The sequence below is a fragment of the Eucyclogobius newberryi genome, unplaced genomic scaffold, assembly GCF_026437365.1.
Source record: "Eucyclogobius newberryi isolate DKJ021-1_F unplaced genomic scaffold, fEucNew1.0.hap1 SCAF_8, whole genome shotgun sequence".
NCBI lineage: Eukaryota > Metazoa > Chordata > Actinopteri > Gobiiformes > Gobiidae > Eucyclogobius > Eucyclogobius newberryi.
The window spans coordinates 12572301-12599645 of NW_027316500.1; the positions used below are offsets into that span (position 1 = coordinate 12572301).

Consider the following 27345-nt stretch of genomic DNA (forward strand, 5'->3'; position numbering starts at 1 on the left):
AGTTAAGTCAGACAAAATGAGATGAGATAACAGGCAATGCATTGACACACAGACACATGACTTCAAATGCATTTATTGGGGCATTTTTTGTCAAATCTCTTGAAAAAAATGTGTTATATACCAAAATCTTATCATGATATCGATTTCCCTGCATAGTTAAAACTTTAGGAACTAACAAAACTTTAGGAACTAACAAGAGTTTTAATTGACGCACTTTTCTGTAACAATAGTAGAATTCATCCATGGACGGCTCCACACTGTAAATTGGCACGTGTAGGTCTGCAAAAGTATTATTTAGCCCAATTAATACAACACAATGATAGGTTACTGTACATTTAAATATTTCATTTTACAGTATGTAAAAAAGGAAGTGTGATTATTTCACAATTCTAACTTCTTATTCTATTTAAAAGCAAATTAAATAAAGTCAAGCTAGGATTCAGGTTCCTTAAATTTTGCCATTTTGAGGACGGCAGACCACTCAAAAACTATAATAATAATCTGAAACCCGTGGATAATTGCATGAGTTCTTCAAATTTACAGTCATAACATGGCTGCTCGTTCAGGATGTTGGTTACCATAGGTTTTCATGGCGATATCTCTAGAGTTCTATTAAATAAACTGCCACTCTTCTTTTCCAGTCTTCGGTCCACAGTCCATGGTGCAAAACTTCAAGTGTGCTACAAGTTAAGGCAAGTTCCTCAGGCAAAGAATATCAGTAACAATTGTCGTTTCTCGTTTCATGTAAACTGGCAAGTCCCTATGAACATTGTTTTATCCGTTTTACAACCGCTGTTGTGATTTTAATTAAACATTGGACAGTGGATCTCTAACAATCGATTTGTGCGCAGCTGAAGCAACAACGCAATGCAGCAACTACTCGATTTGAAGTAAGTGTCTGTCGCATTCAATTAGAAACGGTAAAATTAATATAATCTATTGCTTGTCCTTATCCAAATTCTCCAGGGAAACATTCTTTGCACTGGATGAGATTCAACAGAAACTCATGATTGGCTCTGCGCTGGTGGCTGGGGGCTTAAGCCTTTTTGCTTATTTTCTGCACAAAACGAAGGGAAGAAAACATATTCCCCTTGGAGAAGAAGGATGGTGGGGGGCAGGAGTAAAACCTCTGTCAGAAGATATAAATGTATATAATTTCAAAGTGGAGACGTCAGATGAAGAGATCCAGGTAAATCAACATTCTGAGCCAACGTATGCCAAAGTTAATAATGCCAAAGATAACAAAATGTGTTACTTCTTATTAAAGGATTTGTATGAGCGTATTGACAGGGCACGATTCTCAGATCCATTAGAGGACAGCGCCTTTCACTACGGCTTCAACACCACCCATCTGAAGAAGGTCGTTTCCTATTGGAAAAATGAGTTTGACTGGAAGAAACAAGTGGACAAGCTGAACACGTATCAGCACTACAAAACCAAAATTGAAGGTAATTTAAACAACCAAAGGCTTGGTTTGCAATAAGAATCTGCCAAAATGATTTTTGTGAGGCTGGAATCCAGGGAAGCTTAAGGCTGAAACTAGATTCTAATTTGAGCAAGTATTGATACAAAAAAAAAATACTAGTATGAGTCCACAGCAGGAGCAGTGAGCGGCGACTGCATTATCCCGTTTAGGAAAAGTAGCTTCAGTCAAACTGCTTTTTCTGTCCGCGCTGCCTCTGATTGTAACCTCACACCCACAACCATCAGAAATGCAAACACTATCACACCTTCAAAATACTGTTAAAATATTGACTCATTCAAACCAGATCTGTTCACATTAATTACACCTACTGTAACTGGATGATTGATGTATCATATAATGTAAGATAAGATAAGATAAGCCTTTATTAGTCCACACACAGTGAGGAAATTTCATATTTCTAACATCTATGTCAAATATTTGCTTTATTGTTTTTACTTCCCTGTTTTAGGCTGACCGTAACAGCTGTCATAGGACTACAGATGAAAAAAATAGCCTTTTGGCTAATTCTGGCATATTTACATAAATGTTTATTAAAGGAATAATAGAGAATTTTTGCGACCAATCAAGAGTCTCATTTTCTCGTGGTGTGGACAGCCGAGTAGTTCTCCCACATGTCAATCATTCCTTGCGTCCTACTGCACACCTGCAGCCTCGTTCTGGCTCGTTTCCAGGATAACAGCATATATATATATATATATATATATATATGTATTATATATTATATATTATTATTATTATTATATATGAGAAACACCTTGCCAGTCGATTATTTTTTTTAAATCGTAATTTGAATTGATTTGCAGGTCTGGATGTGCACTTTATCCATGTGCAGCCACAATGCCAGGCTCACCAGAAGGTTTTGCCTCTCATGATTGTCCACGGCTGGCCAGGATGCTTCTATGAGTTCTACAAAATCATTCCACTCCTCACAAAAACCCAGGACGATATTGTATTTGAGGTGATATGCCCATCTATTCCTGGCTATGGTTATTCTGAAGCACCACACAAACAAGGTTTGTTCACTCTTACAATGTGCTTGGTGCTATTTTATATTCCTAACCATTGCCCTAGCATAGATATTTGTTTTATATGATGGGTTTAAACATTTCTTAATTGATAAACATAGAGCTATCCATGCTTTGCCAGAACAGATTAACAGTTAAAGCATCCTTAGTTGAACCAAGTCTTGAGTATGAGACTTGGAACTCACCCACCTTTTGCTACACAGGGTTTAATAGTCTTGCAGCTGCCCGTGTTTTCCTGACCTTGATGGAGCGCCTTGGCTTTTCCCAGTTTTATCTGCAAGGGGGAGACTGGGGCTCCCTTATCACCACCAACATGGCGCAGATGAAGCCCGAGTATGTGAAGAAGTTAAAAGTTATCTTTCTGTTGGACTTTCCAAAAGAGATTATTGTTGCTTCTCTAGCTAAATACAAACAAGAAACAAGAATGTCATTGTGTACTGTTTATCTAAACAGCTTACTCTTGAAACAAGAATGTCATTGTGTACTGTTTATCTAAACAGCTTACTCTTGAAAATCTTGGAATGTGCTACGTTACCAATGCACATGTTCTGTTTCCAATGTGTATTTTTTTGTTTTAGGTGTGTAAAAGGACTCCATTTGAACATGATTACTTCAAAAAACAGTAACATGGAGCTCATTTCTCTGGTCATTGGTCGATATCTGCCCTTCCTTGTTGGATTCACCAGGGAAGATGTCAAACGGCTGTTCCCTTTCTTTGAGAAAGTGGTGTGGGAGATATTGAGGGAATCGGGCTACATGCATATTCAAGGCACCAAACCGGACACTGCAGGTGGAAGAATAGAATCTATCTTTGACACATGTTAAGTTTTGTGTTGTTTATTCTTGTACTTACACACAGGCTGCGGAGTGAATGACTCCCCTGTCGGCCTGGCTGCATATTTACTGGAAAAGTTCTCAACTTGGACCAACTTCAACAACCGAGGCCTTGAGGACGGTGGTTTAGAGAGGTACAAATCTAGTAACAGATATTAGATTATCCTAAAGGGTTAATAACAAAGCCAAATGAAAATGTTTTGGTCTTACAGGAAATACACCCTGGACGAGCTTTTGACAGTGATCATGATCTACTGGAGCACTGGCTCCATAGTGTCCTCTATGCGCTTTTACAAAGAGAACTTGAGCACAAACCCGAACAAGAGAATTGATAGCTTGTGAGTTTTATTCAATAAGGGTTATAATCTATTATAACATTTCAAAGTGAATTTGAAAACATTGTCTCTTTTTTTCTTTTTAGAACAAATGTGTTCGTCCCGACTGGACTGGCTGCATTTCCCAATGAGCTGATGCACTGCCCCAAGTCGTGGGCAAAACAGAAGTACAAAAACATTTATTCGTACACATATATGCCTCGAGGCGGTCACTTTGCTGCTTTTGAAGAGCCCCAACTACTGGCTGATGACATTTTCAGTTTTGTCAAAAAAGTGGAGGTGCAGTACTAACACCAGTTGTGGAATTTCTCTTCTAACAATTATCAAGAAATAAATTACAATTGAACAGAGTTGTCTTTCTCAAAAGTGGGTCTTTAATTCTTTGATGTGCCCATCGGAATAACTTTCCCTGATGCAGAATCACTCCTAGCTGTGCACTGGTACTGGAGAACTGAAAAAATAGTTTCCTATGCATGGGACAGTTGGCGATTTTCCCATTGGGATAACATGGGAGATTTCTGTCATTGCTACGGCTACGCCACATGTGTCAAACACAAGGCCCGCGGGCCACATCCGGCCTGCCAGATGTTTTAACCCGGCTCGCCGAACATTTTGAATTCATATTTATTAATTTTCAATCGATTCATAAAACCGTAGTTACATCCGTAACTTTCGTTTTTATTGCAAAAACTACACGTCCCACAATGCCGCCGGTGGCCGCCTCTCCCCCGCGCAGCTGTGTACTGCCGACGGAGAAGTAACGACGCGCGTTGTGCACTTTAAGCACTTTTGAGCAGAGGTCTGAGCGAGGAAAGAGACGTGTGGTTTTGGGAAACACGTGGGAGAAAGAAAGGAGACGGTTTTGTGGACGTCAGAGCTGTGCTAAAAGTGGAGCTAATGTGGAGCTAACAAGAAAACTAACTTCTGTGATGATGCTCTGTGAGGAAAACATCCTCTACAAACCTGGACACATCAGGAGCCACAGGTAAAAACACAGGTCAGAGTAATAAAGTATGAACATGATTGTGTCCACATTAATGTGACTGTGAACACAAACACAATGACCTCATTTGAGTCACTACATGAATCATTTGTCACTAAGATCAGCTTAAACTATGAAAATAGCGAGCTTGTATTGAGTTTGAGCAGAAACATGTCTGTGATATGGACATTTCACATCAGAAATCACATCAAAAGTCCATGTTCCTGTTCCTGCTGCTGCATGAATATGGACTCAGTATCTCACCTGCTGCACATTTGTGCAACAGTCTCCACAACTATTACTAGGCTGTAAAAAAGCTATTTATTTCTTATATTTTTATTGTTTGATTTTGTACATAATATTTGACCCACGACCCATTCGACAAAAGAGTTCGGTTTGATGGAACACTGGCTCATGCACTGCCCCAACTTTTTTAGAGGAATAGGTACCCAAGAGGGGTAACTTAACCTCATTACTTAAACGCTCCCATGTTTGTTTGTATTTAGTGGTGTGTCAGTTCAGGTGTACAGATAACTACACAGACGTGGCAATGTTAGTTAGTACATTTAAAAGGAGAAGTTTATTTTGTTATAAAGTCAAATACAACATTTTTCAGTTCCAAATACCTATGACTAAATGCTTATCTCTGTAGAACTGTGATCTGAAGTTGTAATGCACATAAACTGAAGCACAGTATTGGTGAATTTACACCTGTTTTTCTTAATACATTTCAGTTTTTTCATCGATCCAGTAATTGCTTCAAAAACAGTGTACGCTATATAAAGCTATTTACTTCTTATATTTTTTATTGTTTTCCGTTATGTTCGGCCCGCGACCCAGCCTGAGCGTCAAAATTTGGCCCGCAGCCACCCCTGGGTTATGCCATACAAAATATGACTTTGGCCCATTAAGACTTTTTTTGATCAGGACGACAAAATAGAATTTTGTGCAAAATCTCATGTAATTTGGAAAAACAATCTTGTTTGAAGGCCACTCCAAAGACAAAATGGTTCAAATTATGGTAAAGTTTGCGAATTTGTCGCACATATACCGTGAAATCATAAAAATGTGGACAATTATTGATGCCCAGATCCTGAAGATGATTCTCACCAATGTTAGTGAAAATTTCAGAGATTTTGAGATTTACAAGATAACATTGGCGGTTTCTTCAAAGTTAAATGTTATTTTTTGGGAGAGTCATTTTGTTGTACAAATACATTCAGTTTTTAGCACTGTAACTTGTAATATGTAATGTATTACAATTTCAGAATAACTTGCCCAACACTGGCCATGACCAATGACCCTGTATGTCATGACCAGGCCATTGCATACTTTTCTATTTTTACACTTAGGCTTTATACCTTATTGCTTATGATTAATGAATGATTTACCTTTAATATATACCCTCTCCAAACATACCCCTGTACCTTTGATTAAAAACCTGAACATCCAATGTAGTTGTGACTGAATGTATTGTATGTATTGCTACTCATCAATCATAATGAAAGAAGAGTTTGTGTAGTGATTGTCACAAAACAAAGTAAAATAGTGGAATACTCCAACATGTCTGCTGTCTCAAAGTCATGGCTGAGGACCAAACTGAAAACAACCCATCACATGTACAAGTCTGTCTCCATCCTGCCCCCTTGTGGCCAAACCGAATATAGGTCACTTAGTGCCCCAAATGTAGATGGTGTGACTTAAATTAATCCGAACCCAACAGAAACAGTAATGTTCCTTTATTTAGGTGTGTTTGTTTGATTTTCAAACTTTATCTTCACGATGTATTATGCTCTATGATTAGGTTACAAAATAAGATAATGTGAAAAAGAAGTTTAAATGATTGGAAATCTTTCCAATATTTAAGTTTTTTATTTGTTTGTTTTTACAGCTTGACTTGTCACTCAATGAAATTGAAGATGCTTACCTTGCCTGCTATATACTAGCATATGGCGACAGAATAGCCACCAGGCAATTCTGTCTTTAAATTTTAAAATTTAAAAAAGAAGTTGTGATCCAAAGAAGACAGTTCTTGAGAAATTGCGGAAGAAAATTACTTTAATTTTTTCCTCTGAGAAGAAAAGCTGAAGAATTTATCATAACACTTTCTCTGTGCAATCACTGTGTAATTGTTAGTAAAGTCAGACAAAATGAGATGACATAACAGGCAAAGCGTTGGGTAAATGATGACACACTGACAAATGACTTCAAATGCATTTATTGGGGCATTTTTGTCAACATCTCTTAAAAAAAATAATGTTATATACCAAAATTGATTTCCCTGCATAGTTAAAACTTTAGGAACTAACAAGAGTTTTAATTGTCGCATTTTTCAGTAACAATAGTGGAATTCATCCATGGACGGCTCCACACTGTAAATTGGCACGTGTAGGACGTCTGCAAAAGTATTATTTAGCACAATTACTACAACACAATGATAGGTCACTGTACATTGAAATACTTCATTTCACAGTGTGTAAAAAAAGAAGTATGATTATTTCACAATTTACTGAGTAATAGGGGCAGGCTAATTTTCTGCCACAGTTTGAAGTTGCGACACAATATTTACCTGGGCATTCCCTGGCTCTTGAGGGACGGTGCACACCTGATCCACAGAGCTCACTGTGCAGTTTGTCCATGCCATGACTACAGTAAAATAGTATTTGATTCCTTGCACCACCTGATGGAAAAAATAAATACATGAAACGGTGAGATAAAACCAATGTACACCTTCACTATATGAACTGTACAGACAGTAAGTACAACTGAGAAATCCATAAGCTTCAGAGCGATGGAAAATGAGCATCAAAGCACAAAAGACTATTAACGATTCAAAACAAAGTGCTATCTTTTATTGAATGATCAAAGTCTGCAAAATGTCTTCTTTAGGTAAAGGGCAAGGTTATGTATCAATATTGGACCATTTCGTAATACTGTAAATATTTAACCTTCTCGTTCCTGAAACGGTTTTAAGTTTCAACTTCGGAGCATTAATTACACCTATAAGTTCAGAATGACACTCTAAACTTTGAAATGGAAGGTTCTCCTGTTTTTCTAATTATGATTTAGTTTGGTGGGATAACACCTGTGGTAAATATTTATCATAGTTTTCCATTAAGTTGCAGTTTGTGAAGAAATTTTAAAACTAAAATGACAGGAAGTAGAGCCGAGTTCTGAAACGGAACCCCTCTACCGATGTTACCGATTCACTTTTCTGACTTAAACAATCATTCAACAAAATAAAAAGGGGTGATATGGTATTATTATTGGTCAAATAATAACTATGGACTTTTACTCTAGTTTTCAGTATAGTTGCTAGGTAACACTTGGGGATTTATCGCTATAAATGTCATATTTGTGCGCATGTCCAACCAGGAAGTGCAATTATAAACTTTGTGTCAAAATTGTATCGATGTTGAATAAAAACGGTGTTCACTATGTTTCAGTGAAATGTGTCGTCTAACCGTCATACAGACTTTAGAGAAGACAATACCTGGCTCTGAGCACTCAACACGTTTGATACTGCCGTCAAATACGTGTTGTTGGAGTTGTTGTTGTGTTGACGAACGACGTAGGACAAAGCATTTGTCGCTCCTTCGTTTTCATTCATATTAACATCTTGTCGTCCTCCGAGCAAACTTCCAGAAGCACAAACAACACAGGCGACGACAAACACACTGTAACAAAGCTCCACGAACGTTTTCCTCATGATACTAGTCTTTTGGTCGGTTTGGTTTGGCACTGTTCAGTCTAAATGTCGATGTGCTATTTTATCCTGGGAGTCGCATACTTTCAACAAATCAACGATCTTTGTATGTCAAGGGCACTAGACAACTAGAGGGACAACGTCTTCTGTTGTCGTGGTAATAGCAGTGGTCATCTTGTGATTGTAAGAGCAACACTTCTCTTATAGAAGATAATGTAAAACGGGTAGTAAAACGCATACATGCGGCCCGCGGGCCACATACATGCCAAGAAATATTAAAAATTAAAAAAAAAAAAAATCTTTTTTTGCCCTTAGGCCAGACCTGGGCATTTGTGGCCCCAGGGGCAAGATGTGGCCCTCGGCATGTTTTAATCCGGCCTCTAGAAAGATTTTAGTCTGTAACATCTGTCTGCACTTGACATGAAATTAATTAAATAATAGATTCAATAGCCTATATTTGACAGAAAAGTTTTATTTTATTTGATATTTAATATATGTATATATATATATATATATATATATATATATATATATATATATATATATATATATATATATTTTAATACATTATTATTATTTTCACACCAATGATCGCGGGCCGGCCCTCCGCTACTTGCCTGGATTCGAATATGGCCCTCGGAGGAAAATAATTGCCCACCCCAGCTCTGGAGCATCTCCTCAGGGGCAGTGGTCGCTGTGTCTAGTGCCCGGGGCCCCAGCTCCAGATCTTAGTGCTTGGCTTGGTCAGGAATATCTTCGCTGGAGGATTTTACCTATTGTGCATGTTTTGAGTAAATAGGGAGACACCCAGACACGGGAACTCTACCTGTATCTTTCAAGACATTTAGTCCCTGAACTATGAAAATACTGGCCACTGGTCTATATTTTATGCAAAATTAAACAATGTTTGTGTGTCAACATACCACATTACACGACCATGGACCATTCTGTTTACTTCATGCCCATTACTATGTAACTGTTTTACTTACATGAACATAAGTATGGTAGAGAATGGGAATTAAAGTATAAATGTAAACAAAAGTCAAATTCTTCTTCTTCAACTTCTTATTCTTTTTAAAGCAAATTCAATTGAGTCAAGATAGGTTGCAGGTTAAATGGTGCCATTTTGAGGACGGCAGACCATTCAAAAGCTATAATATTTTGTTTAACATAGTTAACTGATACAGCAACGGTCCTAACATTTCATCATTCTGAAACCCATAGATTGAATTCAATGAGTTCTTCAAATTTACAGTTGAAACATGGCTGTTCGTTCCGGATGTTGGTTACCATATTTACATGGTGTTGTCACTCTAGAGTTCTATTAAATATATTGGCGCTCTCCAGTCCATGGTGATACAGTCTTCAGTCCATGGTGCTACAGTCTTCAGTCCACAGTCTATGGTGCTACAGTCTTCAGTCCACAGTCCATGGTGGTACTGTCTTCAGTCCATGGTGCTACAGTCTTCAGTCCACTGTCCATGGTGCTACAGTCTTCAGTCCATGGTGCTACAGTCTTCAGTCCATGGTGCTACAGTCTTCAGTCCACAGTCCATGGTGGTACTGTCTTCAGTCCATGGTGCTACAGTCTTCAGTCCACTGTCCATGGTGCTACAGTCTTCAGTCCATGGTGCTACTGTCTTCAGTCTTCAGTCCATGGTGCTACAGTCTTCAGTCCATGGTGCTACAGTCTTCAGTCCATGGTGCTGCAGTCTTCAGTCCAGAGTCCATGGTGCTACAGTCTTCAGTCCATGGTGCTGCAGTCTTCAGTCCATGGTGCTACAGTCTTCAGTCCATGGTGCTATAGTCTTCAGTCCATGGTGCTATAGTCTTCAGTCCATGGTGCTATAGTCTTCAGTCCATGGTGCTACAGTCTTCAGTCCATGGTGCTACAGTCTTCAGTCCATGGTGCTACAGTCTTCAGTCCATGGTGCTACAGTCTTCAGTCCATGGTGCTACAGTCTTCAGTCCATGGTGCTGCAGTCTTCAGTCCATGGTGCTGCAGTCTTCAGTCCAGAGTCCATGGTGCTATAGTCTTCAGTCCATGGTGCTACAGTCTTCAGTCCATGGTGCTATAGTCTTCAGTCCATGGTGCTATAGTCTTCAGTCCATGGTGCTACAGTCTTCAGTCCATGGTGCTACAGTCTTCAGTCCATGGTGCTACAGTCTTCAGTCCATGGTGCTACAGTCTTCAGTCCATGGTGCTATAGTCTTCAGTCCATGGTGCTACAGTCTTCAGCCCATGGTGCTACAGTCTTCAGTCCATGGTGCTATAGTCTTCAGTCCATGGTGCTACAGTCTTCAGTCCATGGTGCTACAGTCTTCAGTCCATGGTGTTACAGTCTTCAGTCCAGAGTCCATGGTGCTACAGTCTTTAGTCCATGGTGCTACAGTCTTCAGTCCATGGTGCTGCAGTCTTCAGTCCATGGTGCTATAGTCTTCAGTCCATGGTGCTACAGTCTTCAGTCCATGGTGCTACAGTCTTCAGTCCATGGTGCTACAGTCTTCAGTCCATGGTGCTACAGTCTTCAGTCCATGGTGCTATAGTCTTCAGTCCATGGTGCTACAGTCTTCAGTCCATGGTGCTACAGTCTTCAGTCCATGGTGCTACAGTCTTCAGTCCATGGTGCTAGTCTTCAGTCCATGGTGCTAGTCTTCAGTCCATGGTGCTATAGTCTTCAGTCCATGGTGCTACAGTCCACAGTCCATGGTGCTACAGTTTTCAGTCCATGGTGCTACAGTCTTCAGTCCATGGTGCTGCAGTCTTCAGTCCATGGTGCTATAGTCTTCAGTCAATGGTGCTATAGTCTTCAGTCCATGGTGCTACAGTCTTCAGTCCATGGTGCTGCAGTCTTCAGTCCATGGTGCTATAGTCTTCAGTCCATGGTGCTATAGTCTTCAGTCCATGGTGCTACAGTCTTCAGTCCATGGTTCTGCAGTCTTCAGTCCATGGTGCTATAGTCTTCAGTCCATCGTGTTACAGTCTTCAGTCCATGGTGCTATAGTCTTCAGTCCATGGTGCTACAGTCTTCAGTCCATGGTGTTACAGTCTTCAGTCCATGGTGCTATAGTCTTCAGTCCATGGTGCTACAGTCTTCAGTCCATGGTGCTACAGTCTTCAGTCCATGGTGCTAGTCTTCAGTCCATGGTGCTAGTCTTCAGTCCATGGTGCTATAGTCTTCAGTCCATGGTGCTACAGTCCACAGTCCATGGTGCTACAGTTTTCAGTCCATGGTGCTACAGTCTTCAGTCCATGGTGCTGCAGTCTTCAGTCCATGGTGCTATAGTCTTCAGTCAATGGTGCTATAGTCTTCAGTCCATGGTGCTACAGTCTTCAGTCCATGGTGCTGCAGTCTTCAGTCCATGGTGCTATAGTCTTCAGTCCATGGTGCTATAGTCTTCAGTCCATGGTGCTACAGTCTTCAGTCCATGGTGCTACAGTCTTCAGTCCATGGTGTTACAGTCTTCAGTCCATGGTGCTATAGTCTTCAGTCCATGGTGCTATAGTCTTCAGTCCATCGTGTTACAGTCTTCAGTCCATGGTGCTATAGTCTTCAGTCCATGGTGCTACAGTCTTCAGTCCATGGTGTTACAGTCTTCAGTCCATGGTGCTATAGTCTTCAGTCCATGGTGCTACAGTCTTCAGTCCATGGTGCTACAGTCTTCAGTCCATGGTGTTACAGTCTTCAGTCCATGGTGCTACAGTCTTCAGTCCATGGTGCTGCAGTCTTCAGTCCAGAGTCCATGGTGCTACAGTCTTCAGTCCATGGTGCTACAGTCTTCAGTCCATGGTGCTGCAGTCTTCAGTCCATGGTGCTATAGTCTTCAGTCCATGGTGCTGCAGTCTTCAGTCCAAAGTCCATGATGCTACAGTCTTCAGTCCATGGTGCTACAGTCTTCAGTCCATGGTGCTACAGTCTTCAGTCCATGGTGCTATAGTCTTCAGTCCATGGTGCTACAGTCTTCAGTCCATGGTGCTACAGTCTTCAGTCCATGGTGCTATAGTCTTCAGTCCATGGTGCTACAGTCTTCAGTCCATGGTGCTACAGTCTTCAGTCCATGGTGCTACAGTCTTCAGTCCATGGTGCTATAGTCTTCAGTCCATGGTGCTAGTCTTCAGTCCATGGTGCTGCAGTCTTCAGGCCATGGTGCTGCAGTCTTTAGTCCACAGTCCATGGTGCTACAGTCTTCAGTCCATGGTGCTAGTCTTCAGTCCATGGTGCTAGTCTTCAGTCCATGGTGCTATAGTCTTCAGTCCATGGTGCTACAGTCCACAGTCCATGGTGCTACAGTTTTCAGTCCATGGTGCTACAGTCTTCAGTCCATGGTGCTATAGTCTTCAGTCCATGGTGCTACAGTCTTCAGTCCATGGTGCTGCAGTCTTCAGTCCATGGTGCTATAGTCTTCAGTCCATGGTGTTACAGCCTTCAGTCCATGGTGCTATAGTCTATGGTGCTATAGTCTTCAGTCCATGGTGCTATAGTCTTCAGTCCATGGTGTTACAGTCTTCAGTCCATGGTGCTATAGTCTATGGTGCTATAGTCTTCAGTCCATGGTGCTATAGTCTATGGTGCTGCAGTCTTCAGTCCATGGTGCTATAGTCTTCAGTCCATGGTGCTATAGTCTTCAGTCCATGGTGCTATAGTCTTCAGTCCATGGTGCTACAGTCTTCAGTCCATGGTGCTGCAGTCTTCAGTCCATGGTGCTATAGTCTTCAGTCCATGGTGTTACAGTCTTCAGTCCATGGTGCTATAGTCTATGGTGCTATAGTCTTCAGTCCATGGTGCTATAGTCTATGGTGCTATAGTCTTCAGTCCATGGTGCTATAGTCTTCAGTCCATGGTGCTACAGTCTTCAGTCCATGGTGCTATAGTCTTCAGTCCATGGTGCTACAGTCTTCAGTCCATGGTGCTACAGTCTTCAGTCCATGGTGCTACAGTCTTCAGTCCATGGTGCTGCAGTCTTCAGTCCATGGTGCTATAGTCTTCAGTCCATGGTGCTACAGTCTTCAGTCCATGGTGCTATAGTCTTCAGTCCATGGTGCTACAGTCTTCAGTCCATGGTGCTACAGTCTTCAGTCCATGGTGCTACAGTCTTCAGTCCATGGTGCTACAGTCTTCAGTCCATGGTGCTATAGTCTTCAGTCCATGGTGCTATAGTCTTCAGTCCATGGTGCTATAGTCTTCAGTCCATGGTGCTGCAGTCTTCAGTCCATGGTGCTATAGTCTATGGTGCTATAGTCTTCAGTCCATGGTGCTATAGTCTATGGTGCTACAGTCTTCAGTCCATGGTGCTATAGTCTTCAGTCCATGGTGCTACAGTCTTCAGTCCATGGTGCTACAGTCTTCAGTCCATGGTGCTATAGTCTTCAGTCCATGGTGCTACAGTCTTCAGTCCATGGTGCTATAGTCTTCAGTCCATGGTGCTACAGTCTTCAGTCCATGGTGCTATAGTCTTCAGTCCATGGTGCTACAGTCTTCAGTCCATGGTGCTACAGTCTTCAGTCCATGGTGCTACAGTCTTCAGTCCATGGTGCTATAGTCTTCAGTCCATGGTGCTACAGTCTTCAGTCCATGGTGCTACAGTCTTCAGTCCATGGTGCTACAGTCTTCAGTCCATGGTGCTACAGTCTTCAGTCCATGGTGCTACAGTCTTCAGTCCATGGTGCAACACTTCACATACGCTACAATTTCAGGAAGTTTGGCAAAGAATATTGGTAACAATTGTTGTTTCTCGTTTCATATACAATGATGGCCAAATGAAGCCCCATGAACCATTTACATTTTAGCCAAGATAAATACATGAGTTGATGCCTCAAAAGGTGTTTCGTCATCTTGTGGTAAAATAATTACAAAGTTCAGTGTCGCAAACTAAATAACAACCAATTTTATTGAGAAAATAACACCAATACACAAAACCTGCATCATCTACCCGATGATGCATACTTATTCCATAACAACAGATGGCGTCACATGGTACAACAATCTCATATTCTCCTGCTCCCGAGACAAATGCAACACAGCCACACAGACATCTATAGCCATTTTTATATTAAAACCCCAGAAAAAGATGACTTTTAAGCTTTCCAAGACCCAGGCACTGGCACGGATTATGAGGCAAATTGTTTGGCCACCTCATCCAGACAGTGCTTCATACACACCTGATGGCGCTTTATATTAAAGCGTACAAACCTTAGTAATAAACCTTAAATACTAAACTGAACTGAACTCTTCACCACTATCTGACAGTGATTGACACCCACGACGCACCGCGGGGCATCTTGCGCTTTTATTTGAAAGTGAAACTATACTGAACCAGTCACGTGACCAGTAGTAACAAAGGTGAAGCCTTGCTTTTACAGATCACCTGTTTTTAGCAAACTAACGCAAGCCTAGCAGCTGGGCTTCATTTGACACGCCCCCTTTTACTGCTATAAGCCTCAAAGCCTCTGCTTCAGATGACCCATCACTAGACAGTGGATCTCTAAGAATCGATTTGTGCGCAGCTGAAGCAACAACACAATGAAGCAACTACTCGATTTGAAGTAAGTGTCTGTCGCATTCAATTATTAAAACTAGAAACGGTAAAATTAATATAATCTATTGCTTGTCCTTATCCAAATTCTCCAGGGAAACATTCTTTGCACTGGATGAGATTCAACAGAAACTCATGATTGGCTCTGCGCTGGTGGCTGGGGGCTTAAGCCTTTTTGCTTATTTTCTGCACAAAACGAAGGGAAGAAAACATATTCCCCTTGGAGAAGAAGGATGGTGGGGGGCAGGAGTAAAACCTCTGTCAGAAGATATAAATGTATATAATTTCAAAGTGGAGACGTCAGATGAAGAGATCCAGGTAAATCAACATTCTGAGCCAACGTATGCCAAAGTTAATAATGCCAAAGATAACAAAATGTGTTACTTCTTATTAAAGGATTTGTATGAGCGTATTGACAGGGCACGATTCTCAGATCCATTAGAGGACAGCGCCTTTCACTACGGCTTCAACACCACCCATCTGAAGAAGGTCGTTTCCTATTGGAAAAATGAGTTTGACTGGGGTAATTTAAACAACCAGCTTGGTTTGCAATAAGAATCTGCCAAAATTTTTGTGAGGTTGGATTCCAGGGAAGCTGAAGGCTGATAGACTCTTTACAGGCAGATATAGCTAATTCCAAATTATAGGATTAGAAAATAATATGGAGATAAAGATTAAACCTATAAGAGACTTACAGTCACATTTTGTGCCATAAATTGTGAAGTGAAAAGAAAAGCTTCATCTACCGTAAATTCTTTAGTCAGGTAATTGGGCCAGACAAAACATTGGCCTCAGTTGTATTGAAAATCAGATCCTAAATTGATACTAAAAGAAGGATCAAAGCTAGATTCTAATTTGACCAAGTATTGATACAAAAAAAAAGTCCACAGCAGGAGCAGTGAGCGGCGACTGCATTATCCCGTTTAGGAAAAGTAGCTTCAGTCAAACTGCTTTTTCTGTCCGCGCTGCCTCTGATTGTAACCTCACACCCACAACCATCAGAAATGCAAACACTATCACACCTTCAAAATACTGTTAAAACAGTTACTCATTCCAAACCAGATCTGTCAACACTAATTACACCTACTGTAACTGGATGACTCATGTATCATATAATGTAAATAGTGTATATATTTCCAACATCTATATCAAATATTTGCTTTTTTTTTCAATTCCTGTTTTAAGATGACTATAAAAGCTGTCATAGGACTACAGATAAATAGTCATATTTACAGAAATGTTTATTAACGTGACGTGTTGTATGATTGGCACACAGGAAAAGAGATCGTCAATGGGACTGGTGTCAAATTACTAAAGTTGTAAAGTAAATATTGATTCCAAGGAAGTTGTATTCACATAAGTCATATTTTTGTTATATTTATGTTTCCCCCCAGTATCGATGCTTGTAGAAATGAGTATCTATGCTAGTTCTAGTATCTATTAGAGAGACTGGGTATCAGTTATTTTAACAACCATAAATGGTACTGCTTAATGTTCTATGTAGATAGGTCAGAGAACCTTGATTAATTGAGACATAGAAAATGCATTTATAAAGGATGAGGATGTTGGAGCTTCCAGGGAAGAGAGATTTATAGAAAGTGTATATTGTAATTTGAATTGATTTGCAGGTCTGGATGTGCACTTTATCCATGTGCAGCCACAATGCCAGGCTCACAAAGGTTTTGCCTCTCATGATTGTCCACGACTGGCCAGGATTCTTCTGAGTTCTACAAAATCATTCCACTCCTCACAAAAACCCAGGACGATATTGTATTTGAGGTGATATGCCCATCTATTCCTGGCTATAGTTATTCTGAAGCACCACACAAACGAGGGTTGTTCACTCTTACGTGCTTGGTGCTATTTTATATTCCTAACCATTGGCCTAGCATAGATATTTGTTTTACAATAATTTTGTTATTGTTTAATAATTTAGCTGAATTTGGCGAGTTTTTGAGCATGTTCAGGGTCAAATTAGAGCTTATAGTAGAAGAAAAAATTATAAAAAAAATATAAATAAATAATAATAATATTTAGCAAAAACGATATAGCCGTTAACACAACAACCACATGTTATACATAGTTTGAAAGGTTCTGAGGTACCCGCGCAAACGTGGGGTGGAATTTTCATTGCGAGTGCTTAGGAGCGCGTCATTCACCATCCCGTTGGGCTCCCCCACTCACTCCCCATAGACTTCTATTAATTTTAGCAGTTAAAAGTATGGGCCATGCCTGTGCATACTGTGTGCGCTTGTTCATATATAAAGCGCACCTAACTATAAAGCGCGTTAAGCAAAACAAAACAGACGGATAAGTCAGTCAGTTGAGCTTTATTAAACCCATTCAATTCATTCAGATCCCGCCTCGTTCAGTAGCAACATGTAAAATACAATACATTCACTTTTTCAGTTCAGTCCTTGTCCACAAATCCCTCAAATTCTTCATCTTCAGTGTCCGAGTTTAACAGTTGTGCTTGATGCCGCCGTACAAACCGCATCCCCGGATCCAACTCATCATTATCTGAGTCAGTGTTGCTGTAACCTTCTGATGATTCCGGCCTTCGTGAAAGCTCAGACCACAGTTGGGACTGATACTTTAGCCCAGAGTTTAAAGTCTGTGCGATAATATAATAGATCCATGGTCTCTTGACAGGAGCCATAAGGAGTCCTTAATTCGGGGTCCTTTATTTAGGTGTCCTTATCACTTTGCGTGGCTCCTAACTTTTGTAGTAATAATGTAGTTTACGTTTTGACAGAGCGCCGCGAGCTCCGTGTACCAAACAAAATCGCTTTGAGGTCAGTAAGCACAACCAGAATTAAAGCCGCAAGCGGCATCCAACGGCCCTCGCGGGCCGCCGGCCTTCCGACTCTGCGCTTTTGACTTGATAAAGATGGCCCCCTTATTGTGTTGAATTAAAAAAGAACTTGACAGACGGCGACACATTGGACATGGCCAATCCAGTGCAAATGAACACAAGTGTCAGTCAAATTTGCTGCGCCGCCGCACGGAGACCGTAGCACTTAGAATATAAATATGGATAACTTTTGATGCCCCGCTTGTGTAGATGATATTTCCCAAAGTAAAGCTTGATCGAGCTATTGCCCACGGAGGAGTTTGTTAAAGTGTGAAGCGTAAATGTGAACATTTCAAAGATTTGGCGTTTCCCCATTTGTGACAGTATATTTGCAGCTCCACGGCACAGAGACCGTACCACTTAAAATATGGATAAGTTTTGATGCCCCACTTGTGTAGATAATTTCCCCCAAATATGAACTTGATCGGGCAATCGCCCTAGGAGGAGTTCGTTAAAGTGTGAAGCGTAAAAATGTGGTGATTTGAGCGATTCTGCGATTTTCCCATAAGGATAACATGGGATGTTTCTGTCATCGCTACGGTTACGCCGTACAAAATATGACTTTGGCTCTCATACTTTCATGATCAGGATGGCAAATTAGAATTTTGTTCAAAATATCATGTCATTTGGAAAAACTCTATTGCTTATAGGCCACTCTGAAGGCCAAATAGTCAGAATTCTGGGAAACGTTGGCGGCTCCGTCGCACAAAGACCGTAAAAGCTATTCTTAAAATGTGGATAACTTTAGATGCCCCACTTGTCTAGAGGACGTACACCGATTTTGAGGTTGGTGGGCAAAACGCACTAGGAGGAGTTCGTTAAAGTGTGAAACAGAAAAATGTTGATATTCGAGAGATTTAGCGGTTTTCCCATAGGGATAACATGGGAAGTTTATGTCATCGCTACGACTACGCCGTAAAAATTAAGGCATTTGTCTGATTGGCTTTTTTGATCGGGACGCCAAAATAGAATTTTGGGTAAAGTTTAGAACATTTTGGTAAAACTAATTTTTGACCTTCAATGTTAATTTAAAGGTCACTCTGTAGGGGGCGCTATCGTGGCCATTTAAATTTTGTCACCATAAACTGGTCCAAACTAGAAAGTTGAACAACTGATTCAAATTTGGTCCTAATCGGACTTGTTTTGATCAAATGGGAACAATTTTTAGATCTGCAATATCCCAAAATAAGTTGTCCAACTTTGCGGCTGCGCCGCACACAGACCGTAAAAGGTATCTCAAAAAATTTGATAACTTTAGATGCCCCACTTGACCAGAGGACGTACGCCGATTTTGAAGTTGGTGGGCAAAACGCCCTAGGAGGAGTTCGTCAAAGTTTGACGTGAACAAAATGGCTAACACAGCAGGTTTTCATTTTCAAAGGAAGATGGCGGCCATAGGGTAAGTCTGGGGGCGTGGCCACAATAATATTTTTTTTTTTGTCCTCACAAGAGGAATGCGTGTCCCGAATTTCGTAGCTTTACGACAAAGTTGACCTCGGGGCGTCTCACATAGGCGCAATGTATTTAGACTTTTGTCGGTGGCGCTGTCGCGCCATTTTTTTAGGAAAAAAAAAATGGCCCAGAAAAAACAAAATTTTTCGCAGATTCTGAATTTTGGGCAAAGTTTGGTGAGTTTTTGAGCATGTTCAGGGGGTCAAATTAGAGTTCAAAGCGATGAAGAACAAGAAAAATAATAATAAATATAGCCGCAAGCGGCAATGATCGGCCCTCGCCACGCCGCCGCCACACCGCCGCCACGCCGCAAGAGGAGGGGGCGCTAACGCGCTCCAATTGTCCTTTTATCACGCCTACTGCTGAATCTGTGACGCTGTCACATGTTCTCCCCTTTGTTTTACCATCAAAAAGCAATTTTATTTTGAATTCTTGGCAAAATGTGCGGCTTTGCCGCACAGACACCGTGACTCTTTGAATGAAAATGTGGATAACTTTTGATGGTCCTGAAGATGAGTCTCACCAAATTTCAGGTTAATAGGGCTGACGCCCTGGGAGGAGTTTGTGAAAGTCTAAAGTGTAAACATGTTCTGGCCCCATTGGAATAACATGGGAGGTTTCGGTCATCGTTACGGCAACGCCATAACAATTATGACATGGGTCTCATTGACTTTTTTGATGGGGATGCTAAAATTGAGTTGTGTGTCAAATTTCATATAATTTCGCAAAACTAAACATTTAACCTCCATATAAAATCTGTAGGGGGCGCTGTGGCGCCAAATGAATTTATTTCACTTCAAGTAGGTTTAGGGCAAAGAGTTTAACAACTGATTCTAATTTGACGCAATTCGGACTTTCTCTGCGCAAACGGCAGAAATTTTAAATATGGGAGATTTCTGAAATTTTAGTTACAGTTTGCGGCTTCGCCGCACAGAGACCGTGAGAGGTATCAATGTAATTTGGATAACTTTTGATGTCCCACTCCTCAGTAGCATTTTCACCAAATTTCAGCTTTTTAGGGCCAACGCCCTGGGAGGAGTTCGTAAAAGTACGACGTTTGGAAAAACTCCGAAGTCATGTTTAGCCATTTTTGAAGCAATATGGCCGACATTTGGTTCGGGGGACGGCGTTGCCGTAATAATATTTTTTACTTCTCTTGTCACCATCTACCTCTGCGCCAAATTTCATGATTCTACGATCAGATTTTTTTTGGGTCATTTCCCATCTCTCAATGCATTTTTGGTACATTTGGTGGCGCTGACGCGCCAATTTTTTTTATTTTAGAAAAGGGAAATAGCCAGAATGTAGAGAGGCACGATTTTTAGAGGTGTGCAAATTTTTGTGACTTTTCGTCAATGTTCACTGGGTGAAAAATAGGGGGGTTGGTCCCGAGAAGAAGAAGAAGAAGAAAGAAAGAAAGAAAGAAAGAATAATATTCCGATGCGAAAACAATGTTTCCCATTTTTCAAATATCATAAACTATACATTTTTGGAAAGCGCTCGCGCTTTCCTACCTCATGGTGTGGGTCCCTGGTCACTGACGGGTACTTTCGATAATTTTGAGTGGGCTCCGCCCACTTTGTGTTTTTGGCCCTCTATACAGTAATAATGTTCAATTTTTGCATTACATGCTTATATGCACGGAACATGCAAGAGATGGGGAACGTATTCGTGAGCTACTTAGCGCAAATGAGTGCTTTATATGGGGATGACGACCGCTTCGCGGTCGTCATCCCAATTTAAAGTGCTCGTTTAGTGCGAACTTTTGCACGGGCTTCGCCCGTTTACAACGGTAATGTTCCATTTTCCTACAACTAATTAGTATGCACGGGGCGTGCATGAGTGGAGGAGTGCGTTAGTGAGTGTTTGGAAGTGGGCGAGCGCTTCGCGCTCGATTTCGTGCGCACTACGTGCGCACTTTCGCAGCCGTGCTTCGCACGGCCTTACGAGATTAATAGGCCTCTCGCCAGCTTGTGGCGCTCGGGCCTAAATATAGCCGCAAGCGGCAATGATCGGCCCTCGCCACGCCGCCGCCACGCCGCAAGAGGAGGGGGCGCTAACGCGCCCCAATTGTCCTTTTATTACGCCTACTGCTGAATCTGTGAAGCTGTCACATCTTCTCACTTTGTTTTACCATCAAAAAGCAATTTTATTTTGAATTCTTGGCAAAATGTGCGGCTTTGCCGCACAGACACCGTGACTCTTTGAATAAAAATGTGGATAACTTTTGATGGTCCACCCCTGAAGATGAGCCTCACCAAATTTCAGGTTAATAGGGCTAATGCCCTGGGAGGAGTTTGTGAAAGTCTAAAGTGTAAACATGTTCTGGCGATTTCCCCATTGGAATAACAAGGGAGGTTTTGGTCATTGCTACGGCAACGCCATAACAATTATGACATGGGTCTCATTGACTTTTTTGATGGGGAGGCCAAAATTGAGTTGTGTGTCAAATTTCATAAAATTTCGCAAAACTAAACATTTAACCTCCATATAAAATCTGTAGGGGGCGCTGTGGCTCCAAATGAATTTATTTCACTTCAAGTAGGTTTAGGGCAAAGAGTTTAACAACTGATTCTAATTTGACGCAATTCGGACTTTATCTGCGCAAACGGCAGAAATTTTAAATATGGGAGATTTCTGAAATTCTAGCTACAGTTTGCGGCTTCGCCGCACAGAGACCGTGAGAGGTATCAATGTAATTTGGATAACTTTTGATGTCCCACTCCTCAGTAGGATTTTCACCAAATTTCAGCTTTTTAGGGCCAACGCCCTGGGAGGAGTTCGTAAAAGTACGACGTTTGGAAAAACTCCGAAGTCATGTTTAGCCATTTTTGAAGCAATATGGCCGACATTTGGTTGGGCGGACGGCGTTGCCGTAATAATATTTTTTACTTCTCTTGTCACCATCTACCTCTGCGCCAAATTTCATGATTCTACGATCAGATTTTTTTGGGGTCATTTCCCATCTCTCAATGCATTTTTGGTACATTTGGGGGCGCTGACGCGCCAATTTTTTTTATTTTAGAAAAGGGAAATAGCCAGAATGTAGAGAGGCACGATTTTTAGAGATGTGAACATTTTTTGTGACTTTTCGTCAATGTTCACTGGGTGAAAAATAGGGGGGTTGGTCCCGAGAAGAAGAAAGAATATTCCGATGCGAAAACAATGTTTCCCATTTTTCAAATATCATAAACTATACATTTTCGGAAAGCGCTCGCGCTTTCCTACCTCATGGTGTGGGTCCCTGGTCACTGACGGGTACTTTCGTTAATTTTGAGTGGGCTCCGCCCACTTTGTGTTTTTGGCCCTCTATACAGTAATAATGTTCAATTTTTGCATTACATGCTTATATGCACGGAACATGCAAGAGATGGGGAACGTATTTGTGAGCTACTTAGCGCAAATGAGTGCTTTATATGGGGATGACGACCGCTTCGCGGTCGTCATCTCAATGTAAAGTGCTCGTTTAGTGCGCACTTTTGCACGGGCTTCGCCCGTTTACAACGGTAATGTTCCATTTTCCTACTACTAATTAGTATGCACGGGGCGTGCATGAGTGAAGGAGTGCGTTAGTGAGTGTTTGGAAGTGGGCGAGCGCTTCGCGCTCGATTTCGTGCGCACTACGTGCGCACTTTCGCACCGCCTTACGAGATTAATAGGCCTCTCGCCAGCTTGTGGCGCTCGGGCCTAATAATATCTTTAGCAAAAACAATATAGCCGTTTCCACTATAACAACAAATTATACATCGTTTGAAAGCTCTAAGCCTTCCCGATGCCGCCATGGGATGGAATCATCATTACGAGCGCTTACGCGCTCGTCACTCCCTATTCCGTCGGGATGCCCCGCCCACTCCCCATAGACTTTCATTGATTTGAGCAGATACAAGCATGGCCCATGCCTGCGGCATGGATTCTCGCGTACGGGACGATGCCAGGAGGGTTTTTGGAGGAATTAGAGCTTCGCGCTGCTGTTGTCAACAATTAGTGAATGGTACGCCCATTCACTAATTGTTGACTATTTCTGTCATAGCAGGAGTAAGTATGCATGATCCATGCCTTCGGCATGGGCTAGTTCACTGTACTTGCCAGGGGCGACGGGGTACCAAACATGCGGGCTGCGCCCGCATGTTTGGTCAGACAGTTGCAACGCTGCCTTCGGCAGCGTTGCGGAAGCAATAGGCCCTCCGCCCTGCTGGGGCTCGGGCCTATATAATCCATGTTCTTTTTCTTTGGTGTTTTATGGAAGTTGGTATCCAAGTGTAAAACCCCCCACTGTAGTTGTACGTCTTAAACTTTAGACTTTATTCTTTAGACTTTATTCTTCAGAAGCTTATTAAGCGCACTTGATTATAAAGCAACGTTTTTTGAGGAAATTAAAGGCTTTTAAGTACGCTTTTGGTGTGCCTCGAGTCGATACAGCCAAAATATATCACGTGATCAATTGTTTAACTGCAGGACATGCATGCGTTTGACCAAGTACATTTTTCATCTTCCCTGAAGAGTATTCTTGTACTTCAACACCCAGGGAAGACAACAAAAGGAAGGTTTGTTAATACAGGCTGTATGCATTTCTACCTGGGATGTAAGTTTGTGTTTAGCCAAGTCAACTTGGTGCAACTGAATGTCATGTCTGTTTGATCAAGAGCTCAGAAGAACAAACATTTACTGTGTAGGTGGGTAAGTCAAAAGTCATTTGACACGGGACATGAGTTTGTGTCAGTAAGAAAAACTTGATTCCAGCTTTATCAAGTCAGTTCACACCCCTTACTGTTGCAGGAGGGGGGCATCCAGGAAGCAACCGGGTGACATCCTGGAAGCACAGTGGGACACTTTATTGCATTATTTTTCAGCTAACGTTAACGCCATGTCCATTTTAAGGAAAGCCTTGACATGCTAGACTTGCTATTTTTTAAGCTGACCTACACTGAAGCTGTTTTTTTTTTTTTTTTAAACGTGGTAGTGATGCATCTTTTGAATTGCAGTTCTTGTGGTGCACCTGCAGTCCGCTACGCAGCGGCCAGCGGGACTAATTAGACTAATTTCTTTGTCAATTTGAGATTTGTTTATTTGTATATTATTTTTATAATTTGTTAGATTGTAATAAAACTCACAGCATTTTGAAGTTTAACTTCTGTCCTTGATTACTTTCTGTGAGCTGATTTACCTTTGTCTCCATGTGTCTTCACATCTGGTTCATCTTCTCCAGAGCTCGTACTTATCACGGGAGCGTTATGTTGTAATATGAGATATTTATGGTAGTGATGCACATGTTGTCTTTTCATGAGTCAGGTCTGGCCAGAAAGTTTAATTTCAATGTGGCAGCCGTGCTCCGTGTGTCTTTGTATTCTTTTGCGTCTAGATTCAATTCCTCATTAGACTCATTTGTCCGTAAATATGAGTCTGATTGTAATAAAACACACACAGTGTTTTGAAGCTTAGAATCTAAAAAACACAATGTGTCCCCTAACGTCTTCTACATCGTGTCAAACGCTTGAGCTTCCTGCTAGATTGCTCCCCGGTAGTTGTTGGCAAGTAAAATCTATAAAATGTAGTTGATGATTGCTTATCATTGACTGAGGTTCGTGAGCTGGACCACACATCAACCTCCTTACTCCTTCAGCAACCACGCTTTAACCACACCTCTAATTACTCAGAAGCCTTATTTATACAGGCCTATCCCAGCATCTCTTGTCGTCTCTTCTCTCTCGACCACACCCTCCCACCCAATGTCTCTATCATCTTCACCTTATCACATCACCATCTAAGGAGGGGGGTTCTGAATCGGCTGGGCTGAATACCCGAGATGGAGCCCCCATCCTGAGTCTCTATCCAGCCAACTCTAATCGATCCATCATCGATCCATCGTCGATCCATCGTCGATCCATCGTCGATCCATCATCGATCCATCATCGATCTATCATCATCACTAACATCAATAAACATTCTCTCATATTCCATAGTTGTGGCGTGGTCCTTGCTAGTGTGGCAGTATAGCCTGCAGGGGTGTTTTACCACTGATCAGACCTGCTAATGGCTGGCGGTGACGTCAACCAGTCATAAAAGCGCTTCCTTTCTTACCTTTTTGCCCTCTGACCTCTCGCTCTGACTTCCGGTCTCCCAGTGTTTCCGCCGCTCACGCCACTCTCAGGTAGTATTCAAAATTCAGACATTTGAAAGCGTTAACGTTATTTGTAGGGCTGATTCTAACCGTTTTAATTTGGTGCCTGTTGCCAGGGCCTGCACGTTCTGCTAAGACGCGCTCGCTGTGTGCCGGCCGTTATGCCGACTATTGGGCGTCTTATTGTCTGCCTTCTGTCCAGTCCTCCGTCGCATTTGTCCTGCTACAACTACAGGTGTGTGGCGTACATGGGCAATCTAAGAGTCATCCAGATGTACATTAGTAGTGACCATGTTGTCTTTTATAGATCTGAGCCATGGAGCTAGTGTGCACTGTCGCCGCCTTGCCTTGCCTTGCTTTAATTGACCTACCCTGTTCCAGTCCAAGAATCTGAGTTCTGGATTTTTGTGAATGACAACTGTTTGTGAAATAAAAGTCCAACAATGAACTGTGCAAATAAGATAAGATATTCCTTTATTGTCCCACATGGGGAAATTTCATTGATGCAACGCAGGTAGATACAGAGGTAGATAAAGAGGTAGATACAGAAGAAAAGAACAGATCTGTCAACCTCTTCTTGACCGCCAGCCCCAGGTCAGGCACTAAATAAGCGGCGCCAGTACGCCCACTCTCAGGATCCCTAGACCCGTCGGTATAAATAAACACATCACCTGAGTGCTTATCGATGAGCGCTTGAACGGCAAACTGCGGTGCCCTCCCAGCGACTCCTCTAAGCTTGCCATGCAAGCTAACATCAACAGGAGCCGGGACAAACTTCCACGGAGCTATAGCAGACAAAGCCACCGACGGGCTCACACGCAGATCACCAACCCCCGCAAGCCGCGCCTTCGCATTTCCTACCTGGCTAAAAACCATACCGCCAGCCTCACTCTGCCCCCCATCAACCCTGAGAAAGTCCCTCACCGGGTGAGAGCTCGTATGACCTTGCACATTCACCCAGTAAGCCAACAGAAGTTCTAGCCTCCGGAGCCGTAACGGCAATTCCCCCAACTCAACCTGCAGCGCCGAGACAGGGGAGGTCCTAAAAGCCCTACAGCAGATGCGCAAGGCCTGGGCTTGCTCCACATCAAGCTTCTTTAAGTTAGTCTCAGCCGCAGACATGTAGGCTATACAGCCATAATCAATAGCCGCCCTCATGACGGCCCTATAAATACCCAGGAGCGACCTTCTGCTGGCCCCCCAGTCCTGGCCGGATAGACAACGAAGCAAGTTATTCACCCTTTTGCATTTACCACTGACCTCATCAATGTGCCGACGCCAACTAAGCCTCTCGTCAAAGGTGACCCCCAAGAACCTCACCTCCCTGACCTGTTCGAGCACCTGCCCATGCAGTCGAAGGGAGACGTCCCTATGCCCATTGAAGAAACAGATCACTTGAGACTTCCGTACGGACAGTTTAAACCCCCACTTCAGGGTCCACTGCTCCACCTGCTGTATTGCCCTTTGCAGTTTCGCCTCGTAAAACCGGAGATTCCTCCCTCTCACCCATAGAGCGCCATCGTCAGCATAAAGGCTCCTCCCAACAGACCCATCCACGTCGTCAAAGATGTCCTTAATCATAACATTGAACAAGATAGGGCTACACACACTCCCCTGCGGGATCCCATTCTCCATCCCATAGACCCCAGAGTAAGCAGCGCCCACTCTGGTTTGGATACGCCGGCCAGACAGAAAGCTCCGGACTCAGTTAAACAGTTTACCCTTCACACCACACTTCCGCAGCTTAATGAGGAGCCCATCCTTCCAAACCATATCGTACGCCTTCTCCACATCAAAGAGCACCGCAATAACCTTTTCTTTCTGAGCCCTGGCCAGCTGGATATCAGATTCCAAACACAACACGGAATCCATGGTGTTCCTGCCCCTACGGAAACCACTCTGGTGCGCGGGAAGCAAACCCTGACTCTCCAAGAAGTAATCCAACCGCTCGGTAACCATGCGCTCCATCGTTTTCCCGAGCTGCGACGTCAAGGCAATCGGCCTATAACTTGAAGGGTC

The 27345-nt window shown here is 42.3% G+C and overlaps 1 protein-coding gene and 1 pseudogene across 1 annotated transcript; both read left to right on the plus strand.

The window, feature by feature from the left end:
• The first annotated feature begins 785 nt into the window (after positions 1-785).
• LOC140351254 (epoxide hydrolase 1-like) lies at positions 786-4030 on the plus strand. The gene is made up of 9 exons (XM_072437027.1): positions 786-890; positions 967-1189; positions 1268-1448; positions 2290-2499; positions 2715-2844; positions 3090-3301; positions 3371-3479; positions 3558-3683; positions 3767-4030. Exons 1-9 carry the CDS (start codon positions 868-870, stop codon positions 3969-3971), a joined length of 1419 nt encoding a protein of 472 aa, XP_072293128.1. The 5' UTR covers positions 786-867; the 3' UTR covers positions 3972-4030.
• A 10809-nt stretch (positions 4031-14839) lies between these two features.
• LOC140351492 (epoxide hydrolase 1-like) lies at positions 14840-25720 on the plus strand (annotated as a pseudogene).
• Positions 25721-27345: the final 1625 nt, after the last annotated feature.